This window comes from Gymnoscopelus microlampas, assembly GCF_963454915.1.
Source record: "Gymnoscopelus microlampas genome assembly, chromosome: 17".
Classification (NCBI taxonomy): domain Eukaryota; kingdom Metazoa; phylum Chordata; class Actinopteri; order Myctophiformes; family Myctophidae; genus Gymnoscopelus; species Gymnoscopelus microlampas.
Genome location: NC_139954.1, coordinates 5451792 through 5475423, shown reverse-complemented (window position 1 = coordinate 5475423; position 23632 = coordinate 5451792). Strand labels below are relative to the sequence as shown.

General features: G+C 39.7%; 2 protein-coding genes and 1 long non-coding RNA gene across 3 annotated transcripts in view; all 3 read right to left on the bottom strand.

Moving 5' to 3' along the window:
* epha3 (eph receptor A3) overlaps positions 1 to 23632 on the bottom strand; it is a 225193-nt gene that overhangs the window by 32684 nt on the left and 168877 nt on the right. Inside the window, exon 13 of the mRNA XM_084083917.1 lies at positions 14142 to 14203. Coding sequence (XP_083940043.1) covers positions 14142 to 14203 — 62 coding nt within the window. The remainder of the gene's footprint in view (positions 1 to 14141; positions 14204 to 23632) is intronic.
* On the bottom strand, positions 1962 to 4310 carry LOC311065126 (uncharacterized protein; the record flags this gene model as incomplete). The annotated part of the gene is made up of 4 exons (XM_084085343.1): positions 1962 to 2267; positions 2522 to 2617; positions 2908 to 3063; positions 3246 to 4310. 4 exons carry the CDS (start codon positions 4308 to 4310, stop codon positions 1962 to 1964), a joined length of 1623 nt encoding a protein of 540 aa, XP_083941469.1.
* Positions 6876 to 7630, bottom strand: LOC311064142. Its single transcript, XR_014602682.1, has 3 exons — positions 7583 to 7630; positions 7303 to 7366; positions 6876 to 7052 (listed from the first exon to the last, which is right to left on the bottom strand). It is a non-coding gene; the product is annotated as an uncharacterized lncRNA (long non-coding RNA).

Sequence of the window (23632 nt, the reverse complement as noted above, 5' to 3'; positions counted from 1 at the left end):
GGTTATACTAGTAGGAAGATTTTTTTTCAAAAAAGTGTACAGAAAGTGTTAAAATTATATTTTTATGTGGACACGCCTCCAGTTCATTAAGTATACCTGGTTCTCACCTTAGCACCTCCTCCACCACCTTAGCACCACCCACCTGTCCTAGTCCCTCCTCCTCCTCATGCCCACACCTGTTGTGTTATGATAATGAGGGGGAGGGTATGTTTTTACTATGTCACTAAAGCGCTGTTTTTCTATTGGCGCGTTTGACCCTCAACACTCACAAAAATATGACTAGGCTCTACTCAATTTTATTGGTGAAACATTTTTACACTCAAAAATATTGAGTAAATTCTACTGGTATGAAATCATGTAAATGCTACTTAATCAATTGAGTAAAAGTAAGCAAAATATTTAGGTAGATATTAACAACTACTATTGAGTACAATGACCTATAGAAATTGAGTAGATATAATTAAATTCTTAAGTCAATACCACTAAAAAATACAAGTAAATATAATCGAATATTAGAGTATGATTTAATAGATATTAACAACTACAATTGAGTAAAATGACCTATAGAAATTGAGTAGATATAATTAAATTCTTAAGTCAATACCACTAAAAACTACAAGTAAATATAATCGAATATTAGAGTATGATTTAACAAAACAAATATCTTACATTTACTCTATTAATTTACTCGATTTAATTCATATAGTACTATTTACCCTATTCATTTACTCTAGTCTATAATTTCTATAAATTATTAAAACATTTAAATTATTTACTTACATTTTAAACATGTCTACCTTTGTATGTCAAATGAGAACAACGATTGTACAGACAATATATGTTTTTATTGTCCAAATGGAACAGTGCAACACATTCAACAATAACAGTGTGCAAAATGACATTTACAAATGTCTGCAAAAACAAAACTTCAAGCCAATGTTCAGTAACAGGGGTCTCCCTGTCTGGAGTGAAAAGAAATTAGTTTGTTAAATAGCTGGAGAGACAGGGAGACCCCCGTTACTGAACAGTGGTTTTCAACCCCTTTCATATCAAGGTCCACTTCAACAATAATGAACTCTTAGTGTTAAGTGTTAAAGATCTGTCGATCCATTTGGTTACCAGCTCTCCATCATTTTGCTTGGGACCACCCGGTACCACCTCAAGGACCACTGGTTGAAAACCACTGCACTATGACACCTTCGATTGAACTCTGCATATGGGTAAGCAGCAGTCTAACAAACATTTACAAAGAACAATTATGAGCTCTTAAAATGAAAATCATTACCATACACACATTTTATAGCGCTAATCAATAAAGGCTGTTGACAATAACACATTTTAAATTCTAAACTTTTATGTAAACATAAACACTTTTTAACTGCACTCTTATGTAAAGTGTTAAAGATCCATAAGGATCCATTTGGTTACCAGCTCTTCATAATTTTGCTTGGGACCACCCCCTGAAGGACCGGTGGTCCCCGGACCACTGTTTGAGAACCACTGCAGTATGACGTATACACTCAACACCTTGAATTGAACATTTATAAAGAATAATAATGAGCTCTTTAAACATTACCACACATACACACATTTAATAGATCCAATCAATAGAGGCTGTTTCAATACTTTTCCAAAAGTGTTCTTAACTTGTGTGTAAACATTAACACTTTTAAAATCTGAACTTTTATGTTAACATTAACCCCTTTTAACTGCACTGCAATGTTTAATGTAAACATTAGAATAATAGCTCCCTTCCCTTATTAAGACAATAAATGTACTTTTTGGCAGGTATAAATCAAATATCAAAATACAATGACCTAACCAATCACAAGAGTTGAGAGAGAGCTATTCCCATGACAGAAAATGTATGTTGACTTGCCACTGTTTCAACATCAAAATAAATCAACCTCCAGTGGGTATACCCACATTCAGACAGCATGTTTCTGATCAACAATCAGAAACTACATACGCAGACATTCTTTCAGTCTCTGAACCTTTGCTGTAAGCCGTCCAGAGTCCAGCTGAAGGAACAGCTTCTGAAACACCTCAAAACTATACTTGAGTTTCTTGGGGTACCTCAGGTCAAAAGCATAAGTCAGTCCCAGAAGATAGCAGCAGGCTCTGCTCACATCCCCGAGATCTTTGAGGACGGTGATGCCCTCAATCACGATACCGACATCTCTTGCGTCGCCTTCACCTTGGTTCCGCAGCTGGTAGATTGCCATCACCTTCTGTGCCAACTCCGCTTCCACACTGGCCGATGCATCCTGAGAATATTGTAAAGACAATTGATTAGAGCTCACTTTCAGGCTGCATGTTACCAGACAAGGACACAGATACACACTAAGCAAACCAAATTGCTTTTACACATGCATTGCAGCCTTGAGTGCATCTTGCTATTACCAAGTTGGGCTGTATGTGAGAACACAATGTCTTAATCACAACCTGATTCTCTGGACACTTTCCCATGAAACCATCCATAATCACATTAGTTTTTAAAAAAAAGCTTAATTTTACTCACTTCAATGTTCACGATCAATTCATTTGCATGTTCTCCCAGATGGTCCATTAGGCATCGGATGACGACCTCTCTGGTTTGCTGAATGGGGATTCCAGTCTGCAGATATAGCAACAATAAATTAAATATTACTTTTCATATTCAAGCAGGGTGTTTCTTTATTGCATAAACTTCAAAGGCTGGGAGACTGTCCTTAATCTTTATTAAGACTTCTAGCAGGGAATGAACAGGAGAGTATTGCACGGGATTAAGATGAGTTTAGGATACATTCATATATAAAGTAATTGGTGATTGTAATTGCATTTCACAAGAGAGAAGTGTGAATGAGACAGATGGGATCATAATTAAAACAAGTATTAACTGAATAGGTAGGCCTAAATGTTTAATACCTGAAGTAGAACACTCATTTGAGCACGATGTCTCTCTCCTACAGCACCCTTCTTTGACTGGAACAGTGACAGCAGTTTGGCGGTATGGTGGTCCAACATGGCCATGAATTTTTGTTCGAGATTCAATGAGGTGATCATCCTGAATTCGGCACCGACCTGAAAGACAGAAATGAGGGATTGAGAGATAAAGAACACATTGTGAGCTTGTAGATTAGTCATTTTCCACATGTTCATGTAGAATAGATGCTAGGGTGCAACGGGTTAAATACAATGTAAGTGGCTGTTACATGCAGGACATGTCATTTTTGTTGACCAAACCAGCAATACAATTTACTCACTTGTGAAACATTAAAGAAGGCAGGCCATCTCTCCTTGAAGTCTTTGACAGACATCTGCTGGCTGATAACATCTTGTCTCCTATGTGCAAAGGTTCTGCACATCAAGTCCTTGATGACTGTGCTGTTTTTCTTCTTTGATTCCTCGATTAGTTGGTGTCGGTAGAGCTCTTGCTGTTCCTTATTGTCTCCTGTGGGATAGTCTGGGAGATACATCACTTCTCCTTTCCGTGCTTTCTTTACATTCTTTGCAGGTTTACGGTCACTAGGCCTCTTGTTCTTTAGAGTGTTGCAGCTAACCTCTGAAAATCCAAGACCGCTGAGCTTTTTCCTAAAATTGTACATCTTGTCTCTAAGAGTCACTTTCCATAAAAGCCAGCCATTACGAGATGTGTCTGTCAGACATGGGTGCTTCTTGACTAAAGCCTCTGCAACTGCTTCTAGTTCCAGGCCTGAGGGGTAGGGTTTGTAGCTGTACATGTAGTCTGCCAATTTTGCCCTAATGTCCCCGTTGATCCTAGAACTTTCGAGCAGAGTACCATTCGAGGCATATTCTTCATTGGCATTCTTCAGTACTGCCTCTGTTGGCACAGAGAAAGGTGGAATGACGATTACACTTGGCCACAAGTCCCTAGCAGGGCTTAGTATAATAGTGTCTCCCGAGCCTGATGATCCCTCGGTCTGGTCATCTGACCCCGTATCAGTACGAGGGGATAGTATAATAGTGTCGTCCGATCCTGATGCACCATCTCTCTGGATATCTGACGATGTATCACTAGCAGACACATAGCTTGTACTCGCCTGGTTATCTGGAGCAGAGAATTCAAGTACTATTGATGGAGCGATTGAAACTCTGATTGTCCCCCTGTTTCCTATCTGGTCGGTGGAATGAAGTGCAAAGAAATCACCAAAGCCTACATCCAAGTACTCTAGAGTGAAACACTCAGTGAGTCCAAACGTGTCCTTGACAGTCTTTTGCAACTCTTCTATAGTGCTGGGTATTCCTGATGGCAGTGTAAGCTTCTCACTCCGTTCTTCTATTATAACCTTCAAGGCAACCAAATCCATCTAGGCAAAACAGAAAAAATACAAGAAAATAAAATACAAGAAAAAAAAAAAAAGTATTGCAGGTGTTTGACAGTCATTCTCCTCCCACCCCTAAAATGGACAAATGTGGCGCTTCAACGTAACCATGCGTTTGCCTCCCACACAATAGGCTGCCAAGGGATATGTGTCACCTAGTTCACCATGTTGTATCAGGGTCATTCTCCCAGAGTATTCCAAACTGAATGACCTAAAATGTTCATCATACTTGCCGTTAAGTAATTTCACAATGAAACTGAGATTTCTGTCTACAATAATCTGTGAAATCTCAACAAAGTCAGGGAGCCCACCAGTTGTTCCATAAGGCAAAACCATACCGGCAGCATATTTAGTTCCATGGTGTATCACAACATTGGTCAAGTTCACAGTGGTTTGTGTTGGATAAACTTTCTTGAAAGCCTGCTGTATCCCCAAATCAAGTATTTCTAATGGAAGAGCTGATATTTTAGTGACACATGTTGCAGGCTTTGCATTTGCTTGTGAATGATAAGCCATCATCCTTTGGTGCTTTGAGGCAAGTGACAGCGATATATTTATGAAGTTGTTTGTGTATCTAACAACTCTCTTAAAAAAAGAGTGTTTTGCCTCAAAGCGAAAAGTCCAGACACCAACTAAAGGACCAAATGCTCTTATCAGTTCCGGATAATGCTCCACAAAATGGTGCTTTGGAATTAATTTTTTCTCTGGGAAAACATCCAACAGTCTGCGGCGATGTTCTGATATCAATGTGTCTAGATGGCAAATTCTTTCCTCAGTAAGAATGGGGGATACTACAAGCTCAGTAATATCTTTTAAGATCATCAGAACTTGCCAAGCTGGATCATCCTGTCGTACTTTTGAACCAATAATGAAAGGTAAAATCCTTAATAATGTCCAATTTTCATGTGCATTCCCACCAATATTTTTGTTTTTTGCAAATGTTTTAGGGATTGGTTGGGGTCTATCAGTCTTATCAGTCCACTCGTAAGGAAACTTTGTTATGGACTGGTTAAGTTCTGTCAAGGTGAAATACTTGTTGCGGATGAACACATTAAGACATAGCGCCAATTCCTTTGGAATTATACCTTCAAAAAAATCGTGCAAAACATCTGGTGGGTACCCTGTTACAAAATGAAAATGGCTCAATTTTTCAGTTATAGGACAACCTTTCTTCACACCAAAACAGTGTCCTTGAGCAGGATTTTCTTTTACAGACCCAACATGTAAATCATAGTTCTCTTTTGTTCTTGGTGGAAAAGCTCCAGAACACACTTCTTTTTTCTGATATTCAGAATGTTCCCCAATACAAAATCTACAGATATAGTGTCCATTAAAGCTTTCTACAAGTCCACTTAAAGAATGAGCGCCAAGATTGTCGGCTGAAACACAAAACACAGTACCTCTAATATTTCTACCAAGCTGAGGCAAAAAAATACCTTCCTTCTCCAATGTTGAGAGGTCTTTTAAGAGAGGCTCCAGCACAGTTTCATAGCCAAATTTCTTTACGTCGTTTGCTTTACAAAGAATGGCCAAATTAATAGAAGTTAGCTGTGATCTCAGCTCAGATGGTAAATCAGCAGGTAGCCAGTACACGGCTGTGATTTTGTGTTTTTTCCGGGAAGTTCCAAGAGGGTTGCAAGTCTCAAAATCATCTACATAAAGAATAAGGGGAATACTTAACTCTTCATTAGCATGAAATTCATTTTGCTTGAAATATTTACCATCACGGAAGGATGACAACTGTGAAATGTTTGAATGTCTAGTCAATACATTGTTAAGAATGTCTTCATTTTTCAACACTTGTTGTAAGGATGGGAGAAGGGGCACATACTGAAAGCTGCGGTTCTCATCTCGATCCAAAACATACTCTACTGGCTCAATTAAACTGAAGTTTTCCTTAAAATATTTCTCCCTCTTATGCTTTGAGGAGAAGGGACCCTTTGACCCAAGGGCTACATTAAGAGGATTAGAGTGAAACAATTTGTCAACCAATTCACTGACAGTAGCTTCATCAACAGCACAGCTATTCTTAGTAAAAATATCCCCAATTAGCTTCGGAATACACTGAGTTGATGATGTGCAGATAAACTGAAGCTGTTCCACCAAATCATCAATGCATTGCCTAGAGACATTGTAGATGCTGTCCAATTTTAACAAGAGAGAACCAATATTTGTCTCAATGTCAGTTGTAGTCGAAGTAGTCTTTTCACAATCCAACTCTAAGGCATCTATGTCCTCATCATCATGAGATTCCAACAGTGGAAGGTCATTGTCATTTTCAATACAGACTGGAGGTATTGCAATCACTTCAGGCTTAAAATCTTTCAATGAATAGAATTTGTGTTTTCTACTTTTGTGTGTTGCATAAGCCTGATACGTGTTAGCTGTGGAATCACATCCATCAAAAACACATTCTATGGTTTCAAAGTTTTTCAAGTGGGAATTAATATGTTGAAAATAGTCTTTTGCATTAGAAGAGAATGAGTCACAAGTTTTACATCTGAGAGATTGCACAACTTCACACTCTTCAGTTTCGACAGTATTGTGGGTTCTATGCAAGTGTGTGCGCAGGCCAGACCATGTCTTAAAGGTGCAAGGACAGTTTAAATGAATACAGGGAACTGAATATCCATGTCCAAATGTACCGTGATTCACTCGATAATGCTTGAGAAGTGTCCCTTTTGATGAAGCCACGAATGTGCACAGCTTACATCGCCATTCCATAACCTGTAAAAAAAAGAAAAAGAAAAAAGAAAGAAATTAAAACTGATTGTAATGCTACTCTATAGATGTTCTCACCATACTCTACCATATTTACTTTACATTTCTGTTACTTCTACTCCATTAAATAAAGCATTTAACAGCTTTAGTTACATGTTACTGTGCAGATATTATTATGAAATATGGGGTTGAGCACAAAAAAGAAAAACATACATAATAAGGCTAGTTTGGTTACAGATGATGGAGCTGGACTTACTAGGCAGACAGAGATAGTTTCAACCCATAGCGTGCTTCTTTCTTGCACAGCAGTTGACTTGTGTCTATAGTAAAACACACACACACACACACACACACACACACACACACACACACACACACACACACACACACACACCATTAAACATTAGCCCATGCATGCTTTTTTTTTTTACTTCTACTCCACTAAATACAGCATTTCACAGCTTTAGTTACATGTTACTGTGCAGACTGTATTATCAAATAGGGCTTTGAGCTTAAAAAAGGAAAAATAAACATACATAATAAGGCCAGGTTAGTTAGATGCTGGAGCTGGACTTGCTTCTTTCTTCCTCAGCAGTTGCTGTAGTCGTGTCTTTAAAAATATAGAAATATACACACACACACACAACATTAAACATTAGCCCACGCATGCACCTTTACAACCACATTGCCACCCCAACACAGGCTTATTGTCTACCGTTTATATCGGTGGTTTCCCGTTGTGGGCGCGTACGAACCATCCAGTTTAACTTTGATAAACAAATGAAAGTTATGGAGGCGCGCGCGCGCGGGGGGGATTTTACCGCTTACCACGCTTTGCATCATGGCCGTTGTAGTTTACTTTCAGTGAGCCAACAATGAGACGCAAGTCAAACGAACTACACACTACAAAACAAGCCCCGTTGTCGTCACTTCCTATATCCACGCAAGTTAACATGGGAAATGTATGTTGATAGTTCTGGGTCCACCTCAGCCTGGCTTTGAGCAATTCCTCACAATTTGCCGTTTACGTCTACACAAACGTTCAGATTTCTAAATAAATGTACTTACTGGGCTCACGGATGTTACAATATTGTATGCTCGAGCAAAATTACCCGTATTTTCCGTATTATTTAATAAAAAGTATTTTAATCCAATCGGTTGGACATTTTCTCAGACCTTTGACCATTGCTTTCAACTATGCGACCCTATCGGTTGGGAGACGTACTGCACTCTGATACATAAAACGTTTTATAGAAAATGGCCGTCGATTGGATTAAAATGTTTTTTATTGAGTATTACAGAAAGATACTGGTAATTCTGCTATAGCGTGCATTATTGTGACATCCGTGAGCCTTGGTTAAGCACTTTTGAAATATGAACGTTTATGTAGAAATAAGCGGGAAATTGGGAGGAACTGCTCAGAAGTTGAAACAGATCGTGGGGAACCGTCATGGCCACGTCTGAAGGAACGCTTTATACACCATTAAACTAAAGGCGAAATAGCAAAGTCCGCATCAACACACTGTAACACGACGCACAGGTCCATTTGGTTAAACTCTCAAGACCGCCACCCGGCCCAGAATAACTGTTAGCAGCAGACCACTGAAGTTAATTTCACTGTGAGTTTAACTAGCAGGAAAAACTGTAAAGTAAGAAGGTATTCCTGAAATTATACCATATAAAAACGTGATATATGCTACAAGACACGGTCAATATTTAATTAACATGTACTTACCACCAGTACTGCTGCTCTCTTCTCTTGTTATTTGTTGAAACAATGGCGAAAGTCTGGACGACGGACTGACAGCAGGTACAAGAAGATTTCCCATAAAGGATAGCAGTTTGGGCGCATTTAGAATTGCGTCTGACGTCATCACGTTCAGTGTGACATCTACTCAATTTATTAGGTTATTCTTACTACAGATGAAGATATTGAGTTGGAATGAGTAATAATTATATTTATTTAAACTGATTTGTATAATTACTCCATTCTCAAATATTATGATTGAAAACTACCAAAACAGATTGGGTATATTTCATAAATATAATCAGTTTGTCAAATACCATTTTATTCTCATGACATTAACTAAAATAATAATGTACATCTTACTCAAAATCAACAGTTAGATTTTTACTCTTTTAGTTTGGTTTGTCCAACTCAAACAATCACGTACATGATATTCACTGATTTTATTGAGCTTATATAATTGTTTCTAATAGTGATATTTTCATGGCCACTGATTTATTTACAACAGTGAAGGTTTCAGCCTCCAGGTAGAAACTCAATATAGTCAGCGAAGACATAAAACACAATAAAAACACCACCAGGGGGCTTAATGAAGTTCTATCAACCTCATAGACACATGAAAAACAGAAAAAGTGCAAAACCATGGCACCACCTCTTTAAGAATTTAAATAATAACCGTGCATTACCTGTATGCAGCCGTTTTAACTGATTGCTGTCAACATGCAACTGTTTTAACTGTTTGTTGTCAACATTATTGTTTTTCTTGTTATTAACATGTGTTTAATCTCGGCATCATTGTAAATGAGGGTCTCCCTCAATGATCTCTCCGAGAATCTTAAATAAATCCCTGGCTAATAAGCCATATATATTAAATACATCGTAAGTGCCGTCTATAACTAAAATGTCAAATTAAAAACGCCTTAAATATTGTAGTTAGTTTAGAAAAAGTTCATCTTTTACTCAGGGGGACAACGCCCGTCACAAGTTGATGATGTCATTTGTCGATGACAATGTAATACTTCCTACGGTCAATATGAACATCAACACAATATTTAAAATATGATTTATTAGCGTATGCATTCTATACATTTCATATAGGGAAGTGGGGAAGTGATGAAACCAAAAAACATGGCAGAAAGAAATTTGTATCGGCTCTATGCACAGCAGCCATATTGTAAGACATTCACAGGTGTTACCAATGATACTAATGAAGACTCTGTTCCATTCTGGTCAGACGGAGTCAGGGTGCTGATATTGTGCATGTTGGCTCACTGGAAACACTCCCAAATGGCCCTTTACGGGTGTGTAACTCTGAGAGTGTACAAATGGAATCAAATGGACCCTTACGGGTCCATTTGGTTCCATTTTTACGCTCTCAAGAGTTATGGGGGTCGTGGAAATCTGAAATTCAAAAATCTGAGAACTACTGTGCCACACTAAATGGAACAGAGCCTTCATTAGTATCACTGGTAACACCTGTGAAGGAAGCGATAATATGGCTGCTGTGAATAGAGCCTATTGGAACACTCTCTCCTGATTGGATCAAATTGTTATATTAGTGAATGACTGTAGCGTGCGTGCGTGCCCCTGGGTCCATCTTCCTGTGTTTGGCGTACACACACACACGCTCTCGCGGTGACCGCATATTGTGTGAGGTATAAGCATAAGGAGGAATTTCACCCCCCCGGTTCTGTACTGTCTGCACTAATTACCGGCCGAACAGCCCACCTGCTACACTCACTTCAAAGCTGCACACACACACACACACACACACACACACACACACACACACACACACACACACACAGAGTTTGGAGAGCACGACGCAGACGCTTGTCTGCATCGTTGGGTGGCCATGTGGTTTTGTGATTGCGTGTGCATGCTCGCATATGTCTGTGTGCACCCTTCTGTCTGTGTGTGTGTGTGTGTGTGTGTGTGTGTGTGTGTGTGTGTGTGTGTGTGTGTGTGTGTGTGTGTGTGTGTGTGTGTGTGTGTGTGTGTGTGTGTGTGCGCGCGCGCGCGCGCGTGCGTGCGTGCGTGCGTGCGTGTGCTTTTACTTGTTACTATTCTTGTTAGGGACAGCTGTCTACTATAGTAGCATTTGAGAAACAGACATTGCAAGGACACTTTTCCTTGTCCTCAACAAAGAATATTTTAATATAGAGTTTTACAATGACGAAAATATTCCGATTAGCCTTAGGTATTTAGAGGTGAGGTTTAGTGGTTAGAGTCGGAGTCGTGCCTGATTTACACTGAAAATAGTGCATCCGTAGGTCCGCTATTTTCGGCGTGTTAAAAATGGCAATTCACTCAATCGCTGCCCTAACATGCTGAGGTCCTCTCAAATATAGTAATACAAATGTGTCTGCGCGTGTTTGTGTGTGTGAGCGTGTGTGCGTGTCGTGTGTGTGTGTATTAGTATGGTAGAATTTGAGAAATAGATATTGCGAGGACGATTTTCCTGGTCCTCACAAGAAAAAAAGATTTTTGGATTGAAGAAAAAAGGTTTACAATTTTAAAAAGATTCTGGTTGGTGTTAGGTTTAAGGTTAGACATTCAGCAGTCAGGTTTAGGTGTTAGCTCTACAGTTTTCCCAATTAAATACTTAGTTGTGCTGCCGGGGGGGAAAAGAAATCTGCTTTTTTCAGCTATTTTCAATTGAGTCCTGAAATGTTTGAAGGTCTTCACCAGTACAGTAATACAAACGTGTCTGTGTGTGTGTGTGTGTGTGTCTGTGTGTGTGCGTGCGTGCGTGCGTGCGTGCATGCATGCGTGTGTATATGTGCGTATATGTGTGTATATTATGTGCATAGGACATGTCTGCGGTGATGAAGCGCAGGTCTACAGAACGTGACAGGAACCAGCGGGAGAAGTGGGGAGAGCACGGCAGGCTTTATTCGCTCGCCACGCTGTGCTCACGCTCGTGGAAAAAAAAAGACCAGGGCTAAAAACGGAACCTGACGCTTTCAGCACAGGAGGCTCTCGTGCCAGGCCTGCATGTTGATTTAAAGCCCTTTTGTTTTTTCACTCCCCTCCCCCCTGTTGATTTTGCATCGAGACTTGTTTTTAGTTTTTTTTGCATTGGCTAATTTGAGCGAGACGCCGAAGCTCCCAGAGAATCAAACAGTCAATGACTAATCAATAGAAAACTAATAATTTGGGCGTTGAACTACCCCTTTAACCCATTGAGGCCTGAGGTTCCGATTCTGCAAAATGTTTTCTGAAAAACGTATGTTTCTATATCAGTGGTGCTCAAACTTTTTCATCTCAAGGACCCCCAAAATGATATGTATTTGGCCGCCGACCCCCATCTCAAAACATTTTGTTCCAGGGACCCCCCCAGAAGCAAGATTTGAGTTAATGTTTGCTTTAAAAGAATATATATATATACAGTATATATTCAAAGATTTGCGGATGAGATGAGAGATTTGAGATGAGGATGAGATGAGGGAGCGTTTCACTGCTTCAGCCCAGCCCTGCACATGAACTCTGCAGCCGCACTGAGGCCCCTGCTGGAAAGCATCCCTGCCCAAACATAAACGTAACTAATAATTGGGCCACGCGACCCGGATTCTTTTTTTTTTTTTTTTTTGCGGCCCACTGGGCATTTGCCCGGTACGCCAAATAGCCAGTCCGCCACTGGGTGTACTTTTACTCCACTACAATTATTTGAAAACTTTAGTTACTAGTTATTTTGTAGATTTTGATTGTTATTACAAAACACACATTAACCACTTCAGCCCTATATACATTTCAGTCATTTGACAATAGCCGATCTACAAGCTCACAATGCGTCGTGAGCTTGTAGATCTGCTATTTTCAAAAGATATTTATACATTTTGTGCATTTGAAAACATGGTACATTCTGCATAATGAGTTATTTTACTTTTGGTACTTTAAGTACATTTTGATACCAATACTACCAATACAGTATTTCTTTTTAATTCCGGACTTTTACTTGTAACAGAGTATATCTACATTGCATTGCAGTATTAATACTTTTACTTAAGCAAAACATTTCAGTACTTTTCCCACCACTGGTGACAACACAGAAATGTGTGTGGGTGGGGGAGGAATCAACTGGCATAAGGACAAATCGGATTTGCCTGCAGCCTGACAAAAGCCTTAAAAGAAACAGAGGTCGGAATGTTTTCTAAAAACTAATTCTTATGTCATCTCTGCTTTGGCTCTGGAGTTCTTTTAGCATCCAGAGGGGAGAGAGAGAGAGACACGGCGACAAACATCCAACTCCTTCCAGGAGGAGACTCATATCCGCGCAGCAGAGGTTTTTAATTAAGTGCTCTGCGAGTGATTTCTGAAAGCCCAGCGTTATAAATAACAGCATTCCAAAACCACAGTTTATTCAGAGCTGAAAGGCTGGATGGGGGGAAAGCCAGTGAAATATCTTGGAGGGGCTCTTTTAATATCCACTTATTTCATTCTCCAGTGACTCCGGCGACAAAAGCTGCTCTAATGCCCCCCTGGCCGGCTGCCAAACAAACGCAATCCCAGTTTTAGCAGTGCTGGAAGAAGTACTCACATTGTTTTACTTAAGTAAAAGTATCAATACTCTATTGTAGAAATAGTACAAGTTTGGTGTTCAACAGTGAAAGTACAAAAGTATTGGCATCGAAATATACTTAAAGTACGATAAGCAGACGGTCCCATTTCACAAATCAAATCCTTTGAAAATAGCCGATCTACAAGTTCACAACGCGTCGCGTTGTGAACTTGTAGATCGGCTATTTTCAAATTGCCAAAGTATATACAGTAAAAAGGTCTGAAGTGCTTTTGTAATAAAAAAAACAAACCTATAAGTAACTAGTAACTAAGGTTTTCAAATAATTGTAGTGGAGTAAAAGTACAATAGTTGCCTTTGAGAGGTAGTGGAGTAGAAGTAAAATTGTAGGAAATTGGAAGTACTCCAGTGAAGTAAAAAAAAAAACCCTCCAAATTGTACTTAAGTACGGCACTTGAGTAAATGTAATTAGTATACTTTCACCGCTGCAGTTTAGTAGAAGTGCCACGTAACGTTTTCACAGTAAATCCCTTGCTCTCAGCCCTGCGCTGCTAGACTAAATGATGAGATACATTACTGTTCCGTGTTTATAAGACTGGGACTGCCGAGTTCCAGTGAACGAGACGAGACCGAGAGACCTCAGACGGCTGTCCCTGGACCGAAGACGCAACGTGGCTATAGCTGGGGTTTATTGAAACTGTGTGTGCGTGCGCGTGTGCGTGTGCGTGTGAGTGTTGGCGTGTGTGTGTGCGCGCGTGTGTGTGTGTGTGTGTGTGTGTGTGTGTGTGTGTGTGTGTGTGCGTGCGTAATACACTTCAGTTGTACTCACTCTCAAGAAGCTGTCCAGTGATCCGTTCTCCATGTACTCCGTCACGATCATCACTGGTTTACCTGCACAGCGAGAAGAGGCGACACATTTAAACACCGGAAAATACTGTAGACTTTGTGCTCAACTCATTCACTGCTAAGGAGTTAATTGACGTGTTTTTTTGTCCAAACGCCCAGGCTGCCAAAGATGTAAACAGGCTTCATGGTTGTTGTTTTTTGGTGGTGGTGGGGGGGGGGGGGGGGGGGCTGTGAACGATCCAAGCACCACGGAAGAAGAGTAAACCCAGAGATCAGGTGATCACGTCAAAAATGTTAAAGTACATTTTTCAATAAGTCAAGTGTTTTTCAAAAAAACAAGCCACATTCAAACAGCCATAGCTCTGGAATGAAGAATCGCGTGTCGGCGGTCATGGAGAATAATCCATGATTTTTCAAAGGTACAATGAAATCGCCGTTTTCGCTGGAGACGGAGACAGATGAATTAATTATTTAATTCCTGGCAGTTAACTCTCTCAGTGCCAATGAAATAAAAAAAAATATGTTCATACTGTGCCAGCTTTTTTTTTTTTTTCAAAGTAAAAAAAAAAGTGCTCAACTCAATTTCTGCCAATCACGCATAAATGCGATCTATTAAATAGCGCACTTGGCCGCCAAGATCGCATAAATGCGTTCTATTGAAATTTTTATCTAGACTTTATCTAGACTCCTATCCACTTCCTTGTTAACTCAAAACTTAAAAATTCTGTATCTCGGCTCCTGAGTACTTTTTTAATTTCAATGAAAAATCTCTGGCAGAAAACAGCAAAAAATCAGAAATAATTAGGGCAGGCTAAGTGTTAAGAAGCGAGATAAAGCCTTTTTCAGTTATAAGTTAAACAAGGAGTGGATGGAGCTGCAAATCTTCAGATAATTATATCTTGAGTTCTGATTTTTTTTTTTTTTTTTTTTCGGGATAACTCGTTCTGGCACTGAGGGCATTCAGAAAAAACTCGGGATAACTCGTGGCTTGGCACTGAGAGAGTTAATGAGTTCATGAAGACTTTCAAGGAATTTAATGAATTTATTTTGTTAGGCGTGACCTTGACCTTTGCCTAAGTGACCTTGACCCTTGCCCACCTATACTTCTGATCAATTCATCTTCATGGGCGTTGTCAAGTTCTCAATTTACAAAAGACATTTTTGGGATCTAGACATTGAAGCCTATTAACTGCATTTCTGGACTATTGCCAGACAATGAGAAGCCACTTCCAGAATACCAAAAATGAGTAAAAAATACCAATATATATTCTACACATGAACCAACGTCACTAATTGGGGATCAAATATCACAAAGACTGCAGTCTAGTCAAGTATAGCTGTGACAGACTTGGCTATTGTGAGCTTGTAGAGCGGCTATATTCACTCTATTTTCCCCACAAACATAAAACTCCTTTGGGTCTAATTTGCATAGCAAAATGTCAGCCACTTAAATCAGAAAACAAATCACATTTTGTTGCCAACATAATAGTATTCCCTTGCAGTACACTCTGTTTTACTTTTCTTCCAGAACACTTCAAACCAAGTGCAAGATATTATGAGTCACCAGCGTCTTTATTTAACCCATTAAGACCGGGAAAGCATCTGTTATTCTAACCATTATCTTAAACTTTGGGCTATTCAAAAATAGCAGATCTACAATCTGTATTGTAGATCTGCTATTTTTGAAAAATCATGAAAATGTGTGCAAATCCTTGAATATACGTTTTTCAAAGCAAACATTTTTAACTCAAATCTTTGCTTCTGGGGGATTCTATGAATGTCTTCTAAATCCTAACACTTTAAAAAAAAAACGCATGTTGCTATAATATCAGTGTTTCTCAAACTGTTTCATGTCAAGGACCCCCAAAATGATATGTATTTGGCCGCGGACCCCCATCTCAAAATATGTGGTTCCAGGGACTCCCAGAAGCACAGATTTGAGTAAAAAAATGATCACTTTAAAATATATATATACATATTCAAAAATAGTAGACCTACAAGCTCATAGTGCGGCGCTATGAGCTTGTAGGTCTGCTATCTTTGAATAGCCAAAGTATAAAATAATGGTTAAAGTGGTTACACAGACGCATTCCCGGTCTTAATGGGTTAAACAATGGGCAGACTGGAAGTGAACCATCCTGACGATGGTTTGACATGACGTGGTTTAGTGGATTATTTAAACCATGTGGTGAGAGATGACAGATTAAACTGGAGCTTCAGCTTGATAGCTGTCACTTTCACGTCAGTCACCGCACACACACACACGCACACGCGCACACACACACACACACACACACACACACACACACACACACACACACACACACACACACACACACACACACACACACACACACACGTACACACAGGCAGACAGACACTGCGAAAGCAGACGTTTTCCACCTCTGATTATTTGTACAGTTACATGGCTCCCATTTTATTTTCATGTATATAAAATAATTACACAGGTCTGGACCTCAGTGACCTCATAGCAGCTGGCTATACGACCACCATCATCTCTAATGTCTCTCTCTCTCTCTCTCTCTCCCCCTCTGCTATATCAATTGCCAGCATTCTAAACTCTGGAAAAGGGGCTAGAGCCTGAATTAGGTTAATATGACTTGCATGTCTGCAATTGGCTAGTTCCGGTACACCCTATAGGCCAGATGGAGTACAATACACACCACCATATTGGGATACCCATGTACCTGTCTACATGCTTCAAAAACCTAAATGAAGTCCACAATCACAACACCAGAGGCAGCTCCACTGATCATGTTCAACCCAGATTTGGCAAAAAACAAGGGAATGAACTCGTTCGCATGCTATGCAACGAAAATGTGGAACGCCCTACCAAAAGGAGTAAAGGAGTGTAAAACCCTACTCACTTCAAAACTACCCTAAAAAAACACACCTTCAGGAGGCTGCAATTCCAAACTGGCCACTGTCAAAGTCTTAACCTGTACATTTAAGTATTTAAGTATTTCTGCACTGCAGTATTGATACTTTTACTTAAGTAAAAGGTGCAAGTACTTTTCCCACCACTGCACGCACGCACGCACGCACGCACGCACGCACGCACGCACGCACGCACGCACGCACGCACGCGCGCGCGCGCGCACGCACACACACACACACACACACACACACACACACACACACACACACACACACACACACACACACACACACACACAGGCGAACAGATGATCTCCTGGTGGAGATAACTGCAGGAAGGTCATATATTAAGCAAGATAACATAATCCATAAGATGTGATTACATCACAACAACAACACAACATCATTTTGCTTGTCAGACTTAATTCATACTTAGTTGCGTGCCTGTTTCATGTGCCAAAAAAAGTAGCTGATCTACACGCTCACGACACATCACTATGTGATGCCTGGTGACCTTGTAGATCGGCTATTTCCGGCGGTGCAACACTGGCGCTCAACTATAAGCATAAATCAGGCTTTTTTTTTGTTTTACCACAAGTTTGTGTGTAAGTACAGCGTGCTTGTATGTACTCTGTGTGTGTGTGTGTGTGTGTGTGTGTGTGTGTGTGTGTGTGTGTGTGTGTGTGTGTGTGTGTGTGTGTGTGTGTGTGTGTGTGCGTGTGAACGGACGTGCAGACTGTCATGAAGCCTGGTGGGAAAGATCAGACGTGACTTGGAGGTGAAAGATCCAGTCAAGATTATAGAGTTTCAACCTTTTGTCTCACTCCCACACACACACACACACACACACACACACACACACACACACACACACACACACACACACACACACACACACACACACACACACACACACACACACACACACACACACACACACACAGAGCAGAGTTTTAGGGTCCCAGCAGGTCAGCTGTCAGAGAGTGACATCTTTATTCCAGGAGCAGTAAATCTGCTCTCATCTGTACCTGATCACACACTGCTATATAACCTCTCTCTACCTTTACTACCACAGAGAGAGAGAGAGAGAGAGAGAGAGAGAGAGAGAGAGAGAGAGAGAGAGAGAGAGAGAGAGACAAGACGGAAAAAGAGAGAGTGTATATTCCTGCACGACACATTGTGAGCTTGTAGATCGGCTATTTTCAAATGGCCGAAATTTGTATATAGGGCTGAAGTGATTAATGTATGTTTTTTATAATAATAATCAAAATCTACAAAGTAACTACTGTAGTAACTCAAATAATTGTGGTGGAGTAAAAGTACAATATTTGCCTCTGAGATGTAGTGGAGTAGAAGTAAAAAAATACTTAAATGTGGAAATACTCCATTAAAGTAAAAAATACTGAAATTAATGCTTGATCCTACTACAGCGTCACACAAAAAAAGTAGCAGATCCGCAAGCGCGCTTTGAGCTTGTAGATCTGTTACTTTTGCTGTTTTTGAATTTGAATCCTGAAAAGTAGAACAGTTTTGGATATATGAGGTTTCAACCCCACATACATGATATACTGTACATACAAACAGAGCAACTACCTTTAACCCATGAAGACCTGAGAGTCATTTCTAGATTTTAGCTATTATTTTACACTTTGGCTATTCAAAAATAGCACATCTACAAGCTCATAGCGCGGCACCGAGTGCCGCGCTATGAGCTTGTAGATCTGCTATTTTTGAAAAATCGTGAAAATGTGTGCACATCTTTGAATATATATATTTTTAAAGCGAAACATTTTGAACTCTATTCTTTGCTTCTGGGGGGTCCCTTGGAACAAAATATTTTGAGATGGGGGTCGGCGGCCAAATACAGATCATTTTTTTAGGGTGCTTGACATGAAAAAGTTCGAGAACCACTGATATAGAAACACAATTTCTTTCAGAAAAATGTTAGGATTTAGAAGACATTTGTAGAATCGGCTTCAGGTCTTAAAGGGTTAAATGCATCAGAGAATTAGCTGCTATTTGTTTGTCCCAAAGGCTTTATACCAAGTGAATGCAGAACATTGAAATACTGTTGTCATTCTGATTCAAAAGTTTAACCCCAGCTATAGCCTTTCCTAGGATGTAGAACTATTTCTAACAAACAAATGCACAATTATTATGATTTTTTGTAAGAGAGTTTTCTCTAAGTTAATAGCTCCGTTTACACATTTCTCTATTTCCATTTAATTGTACATTTACATTGTTTTGTTTTAATTGTGTTGTTCCACTGTTGCTTTGGCAATGTAAACGTATGTTTTCTCATGCCGTCAAAGACCCTTTGTATTGAACTGAACTGAACTGAATTGAGAGGGAGCAAAAGAACGAGAGACAGACGACACAGACAGACATACAGAGAGACAGTTCTCCTTTAACAAAGCTTTAAATCAACCATACAGTAGTTAAAACCAACAGAGATGCTGTCAGCACAAGCTGCTGCACTCTCACTCTCTCTCTCTCTCTCTCTCTCTCTCTCTCTCTCTCTCTCTCTCTCTCTCTCTCTCTCTCTCTCTCTCTCTCTCTCTCTCTTTTCCACCCTTGCAGTTTTACGTTCGCTCTGTTCCTATCATCATATTTGATCTTTCTTTCCCTCTGTCCCACTGGTTTTCCTCATCCTCTCGTCCTGTTTCTCATTTCCTCAGTCTGCTCCATTCATCCCTCTCTCTCTGTCTCTCTGTTCCCCCTCTCATCTCTTCCTAATCTGGATATTGATCTAAATTACATTGTAACATTAAGTAACAACAAGTAACATAAGTAACAAAAACATGAGAGCATTGACCAACATGTGCCTGCATGGTATTGATTGATTGATTGAATATTGTATTAGTCAACAATGTGAACAGCACGGTAGTAAAGTAAAAACAAAGTCCTGGGGACTTGTTTCCATCATGGTCCTACAGTATGTAGGCTAGATGTCCATATACTGTACATAACCATACCCAGTTCAGGATTAACACAGGGCACCAACCTAGGTGGGGGGGGCACCAAACGGCGGGGAGAAAGTGAAAGAAGACTGAACTATCGCCGAAAAAAAGCACCAAAATGTAGATGCAGCGGCTGCTGAAGGAGCGCAAAAACGGTGAAACGCGCCGGTGAAGCGTCAATTCCTTCCTGGAAATAGAAGGAGAGAGGAAATAGTCCATGAGCCAGAGCCCCAAAATTGAGCAATGATTATCGAAAGAGTGGGCAAAACCATACCTATATTAAATTGTTCATAGGGTCAATACGAGTAAATAAATATATGATAACCTCTCCACAGGAGTAGCTTTTTCATGGTTATCACACATTTTGTTATTTTCCCCATACGTACATGACATGTCATAATGAAACTTCCTGAGTTGATTACTCACATGAAGACAATGATTTATTGTATTACAAGTGTTCTGAAATTGTATATTTAAATATGCAAATTTCTATTAGGAGAATATGCCCACATTTGCATAACTTTCCAGAATCAACATTGGAACACAACAAAGCCAGAGTCAACATACTTATTTCATTTTGTTAAGATGTTGGAGTCAAAGGTTTTAAACGAGGGAATATTAAATATCTGGCTCAATTTTGGGGCTCATGGACTATATGCCTAATTTGCATATCTAAATATACAATTTCAGAAAACTTGTAATACGATAAATCATTGTCTTCATGTAAGTTATCAACTCAGGAAGTTTCATTATGATAACTCCTTTTTAAATTTTGTCATTTTTTCACCTGTCATGTACAGTACGTATGGGGAAAATAACAAAATGTGTGATAACCATGAAAAAGCTACTCCTGTGGAGAGGTTATCATATATTTATTTACTCGTATTGACCCTATGAACAATTTAATATAGGTTTGGTTTTGCCCACTCTTTCGATAATGAAATCTTGTCTGGCTCATTGACTAAAAGGGTAGAGGTAGAGTTAAAGGCATTGTAGGGAACATTAAGCCTAAATTAAAAAAATATTTATATATATATTTTTTGCATTTTTCCCCCTCTATCAGCCACTATATAATGATGCTGGGGTGTTTTCCTGCATTGAAACACAGTACTCTTTCTGAAAACCGTATTTTCCCTGCATTGTTTATGTTTGTGCAGTTCGTTTCCCGGCCACCAGGGGGTGATGCCTCCATAGACTTCCATAGACTTCCTTACGTCCCGGACAAACATAACAACAATAGGGAAAATAGGGTTTTCAGAAAGAGGCCTGTGTTTCAATGCAGGAAAACACCCCAGCATCATTATATAGTGGCTGATAGAGGGGAAAAAAATGCAAAAAATATATATATAAATATTTTTTAAATTTAGGCTTAATGTTCCCTACAATGCCTTTAAAGGACGACTTCACCACTTTTCAACCTATCTTCATATAATTGGTCCTCACTAATACTCATGATAAAATGGTACCATTTTTTTCTACTTGGTCTGTGTCTCATAGGAGGGCTGTGGACAGTCCAGAAACCCGTCTACCAGTGACATCATCGTTAGGCATGATTTTTTTTTCCAACAAGATTTCACATTTTTTATTTAGATTTTTATTAACACGAGAACAATGGCTTCTTTTATTGCATTGCAACTTTCCAGGAATACAAAGCCTGCAGTTTCTATTAGCTTGGATTCCACATTGATGATGTCACTGGTAGACGGGACTCTGAACTGTCCACAGCCCTCCTCTGAGACACAGACCAAGTAGAAAAAAATGGTACCATTTTATCATGAGTATTAGTGAGGACCTATTATATGAATAAGATAGGTTGAAAAGCGGTGAAGTCGTCCTTTAAGGGCTAAGGGGCTGAGGTGGAGTCTGAAGAGGTGAGTCTTCAGGTTACGGCGGAAGAAAATCCAGCAGTGGAGTCTGCAGCTCTCTTAACAGCTATGACCTTCTCTCCACACGTTTCCACGGGACGTCGACAGAGAAGGAAATCCTGTGCTCCGAAGAACACCGCAGCTAGTGATTAATCCCAAACCACACCGCCTGCACGCTCATTAAGGAAACATCTGACCACATCCAGGGTGAATGTTGGTTTTGGAGGAGGCTTCAATCCCCTTTATGTATCGGGATTGATTGATCTTATCTGGTGCAGAACACTACGAAACAGCGCACAAAGCCGGCAGCATGCTTCACAGTGGCAAGTTGTGCATGTCGTTGTGCTGTCGGACCGAAAACCGCTTATCTCCATATTCTAACTTTGTGTGCGTCACACACAGTGCTGGAAAGTAACTAAGTACATTTACTTAAGTACTGTACTTAAGTACAATTTTGAGGTATTTATACTTTACTTGAGTATTTCCAATTTCCAGTACTTTTACTTCTACTCCAGTACATCTCAGAGCCAAATATTGTACTTTTACTCCACTACAATTATTTGAAAGCTTTAGTTACTAGTTACTTTTCAGATATACATTATTACATTATAAAACATACATTAACCACTTTAGCCCTATTTTATACCTAGGCTATTTGAAAATAGCCGATCTACAAGCTCACAACGCGTCGCATCGCGTTATGAGCTTGTAGATCTGCTATTTTCAAATATTTTAGTACTTTTACTTTTGGTACTTTAAGTACATTTTGATGCCACTACTTTTGTACTTTTACTCAAGTCAATTTTGAATTCTGGATTTTTACTTGTAACAGAGTATTTCTATATTGCAGTATTGATACTTTTACTTAAGCAAAACATTTGAGTACTTTTTACACCACTGGTCACACAATTGCGTCACACAAAAGTATAGAAGTAGCATATTATTCACAAGCTCGAAACGCGGGACGAAGCGACGAGTTTTGAGCTTGTCCATCTGCAACCTTTTGGAGGTTTGGACGTGTAGGCTAAGAGGTTCACACACCTTCAGCAATTCAGGCAACGCGTTTGTTTCATTTTCACCCGAACAGCGTCGTTTGGTTTTCATTAACTCGCTGACCTTTGTTTTCACAAGGGGTCTGCTGCTACAGCAGGACTTAAAGGGATAGTTCACCCCCAAAATGACTTTTTCTTTCTATCAATTACACAACCCATGAAGCCTTGAATAGACATGGGATGGTCCCCAGCTAAATGATGGAAGAGTTGGTAAACCAAATGGACCATTATAGATCTTTAATTCTTGAATGTACTAAAAACCCAGAGGAAGACTTTACTGTCAAAACGCTGTTTTTCTTTTTAATACATTTTTTACATCGTGAATAAGAGCTGCGCGGCCTCATCCTTTGTCAAAACTCTTGAGAGTGTAAAATGAAACCAAATGGACCCTTATGGGACCCTTACGGGGCCATTTGGTTTCATGTTACACTCTCAAGAGTTAAATTATCGTTAAACATCTGCATTGCTTCATTTACAAGAAGTCTACACAATTGGTGAACGTAGAAGAACTGTTATTTTGATCAACGTTGGCCTGTTGTCTCTCCCATGGCACCAACATCAATACAGCATGGAACTGTGGACGAAATCGTATCCAACGACAACAGTTTTGGGTCTGAGAGTCTAAATCTCATTGAACGGTGGTCCCGTGGCTCAAAATGCCGAAAAATAACGAACCTTGATATGAAAAGGGTTGAAAAC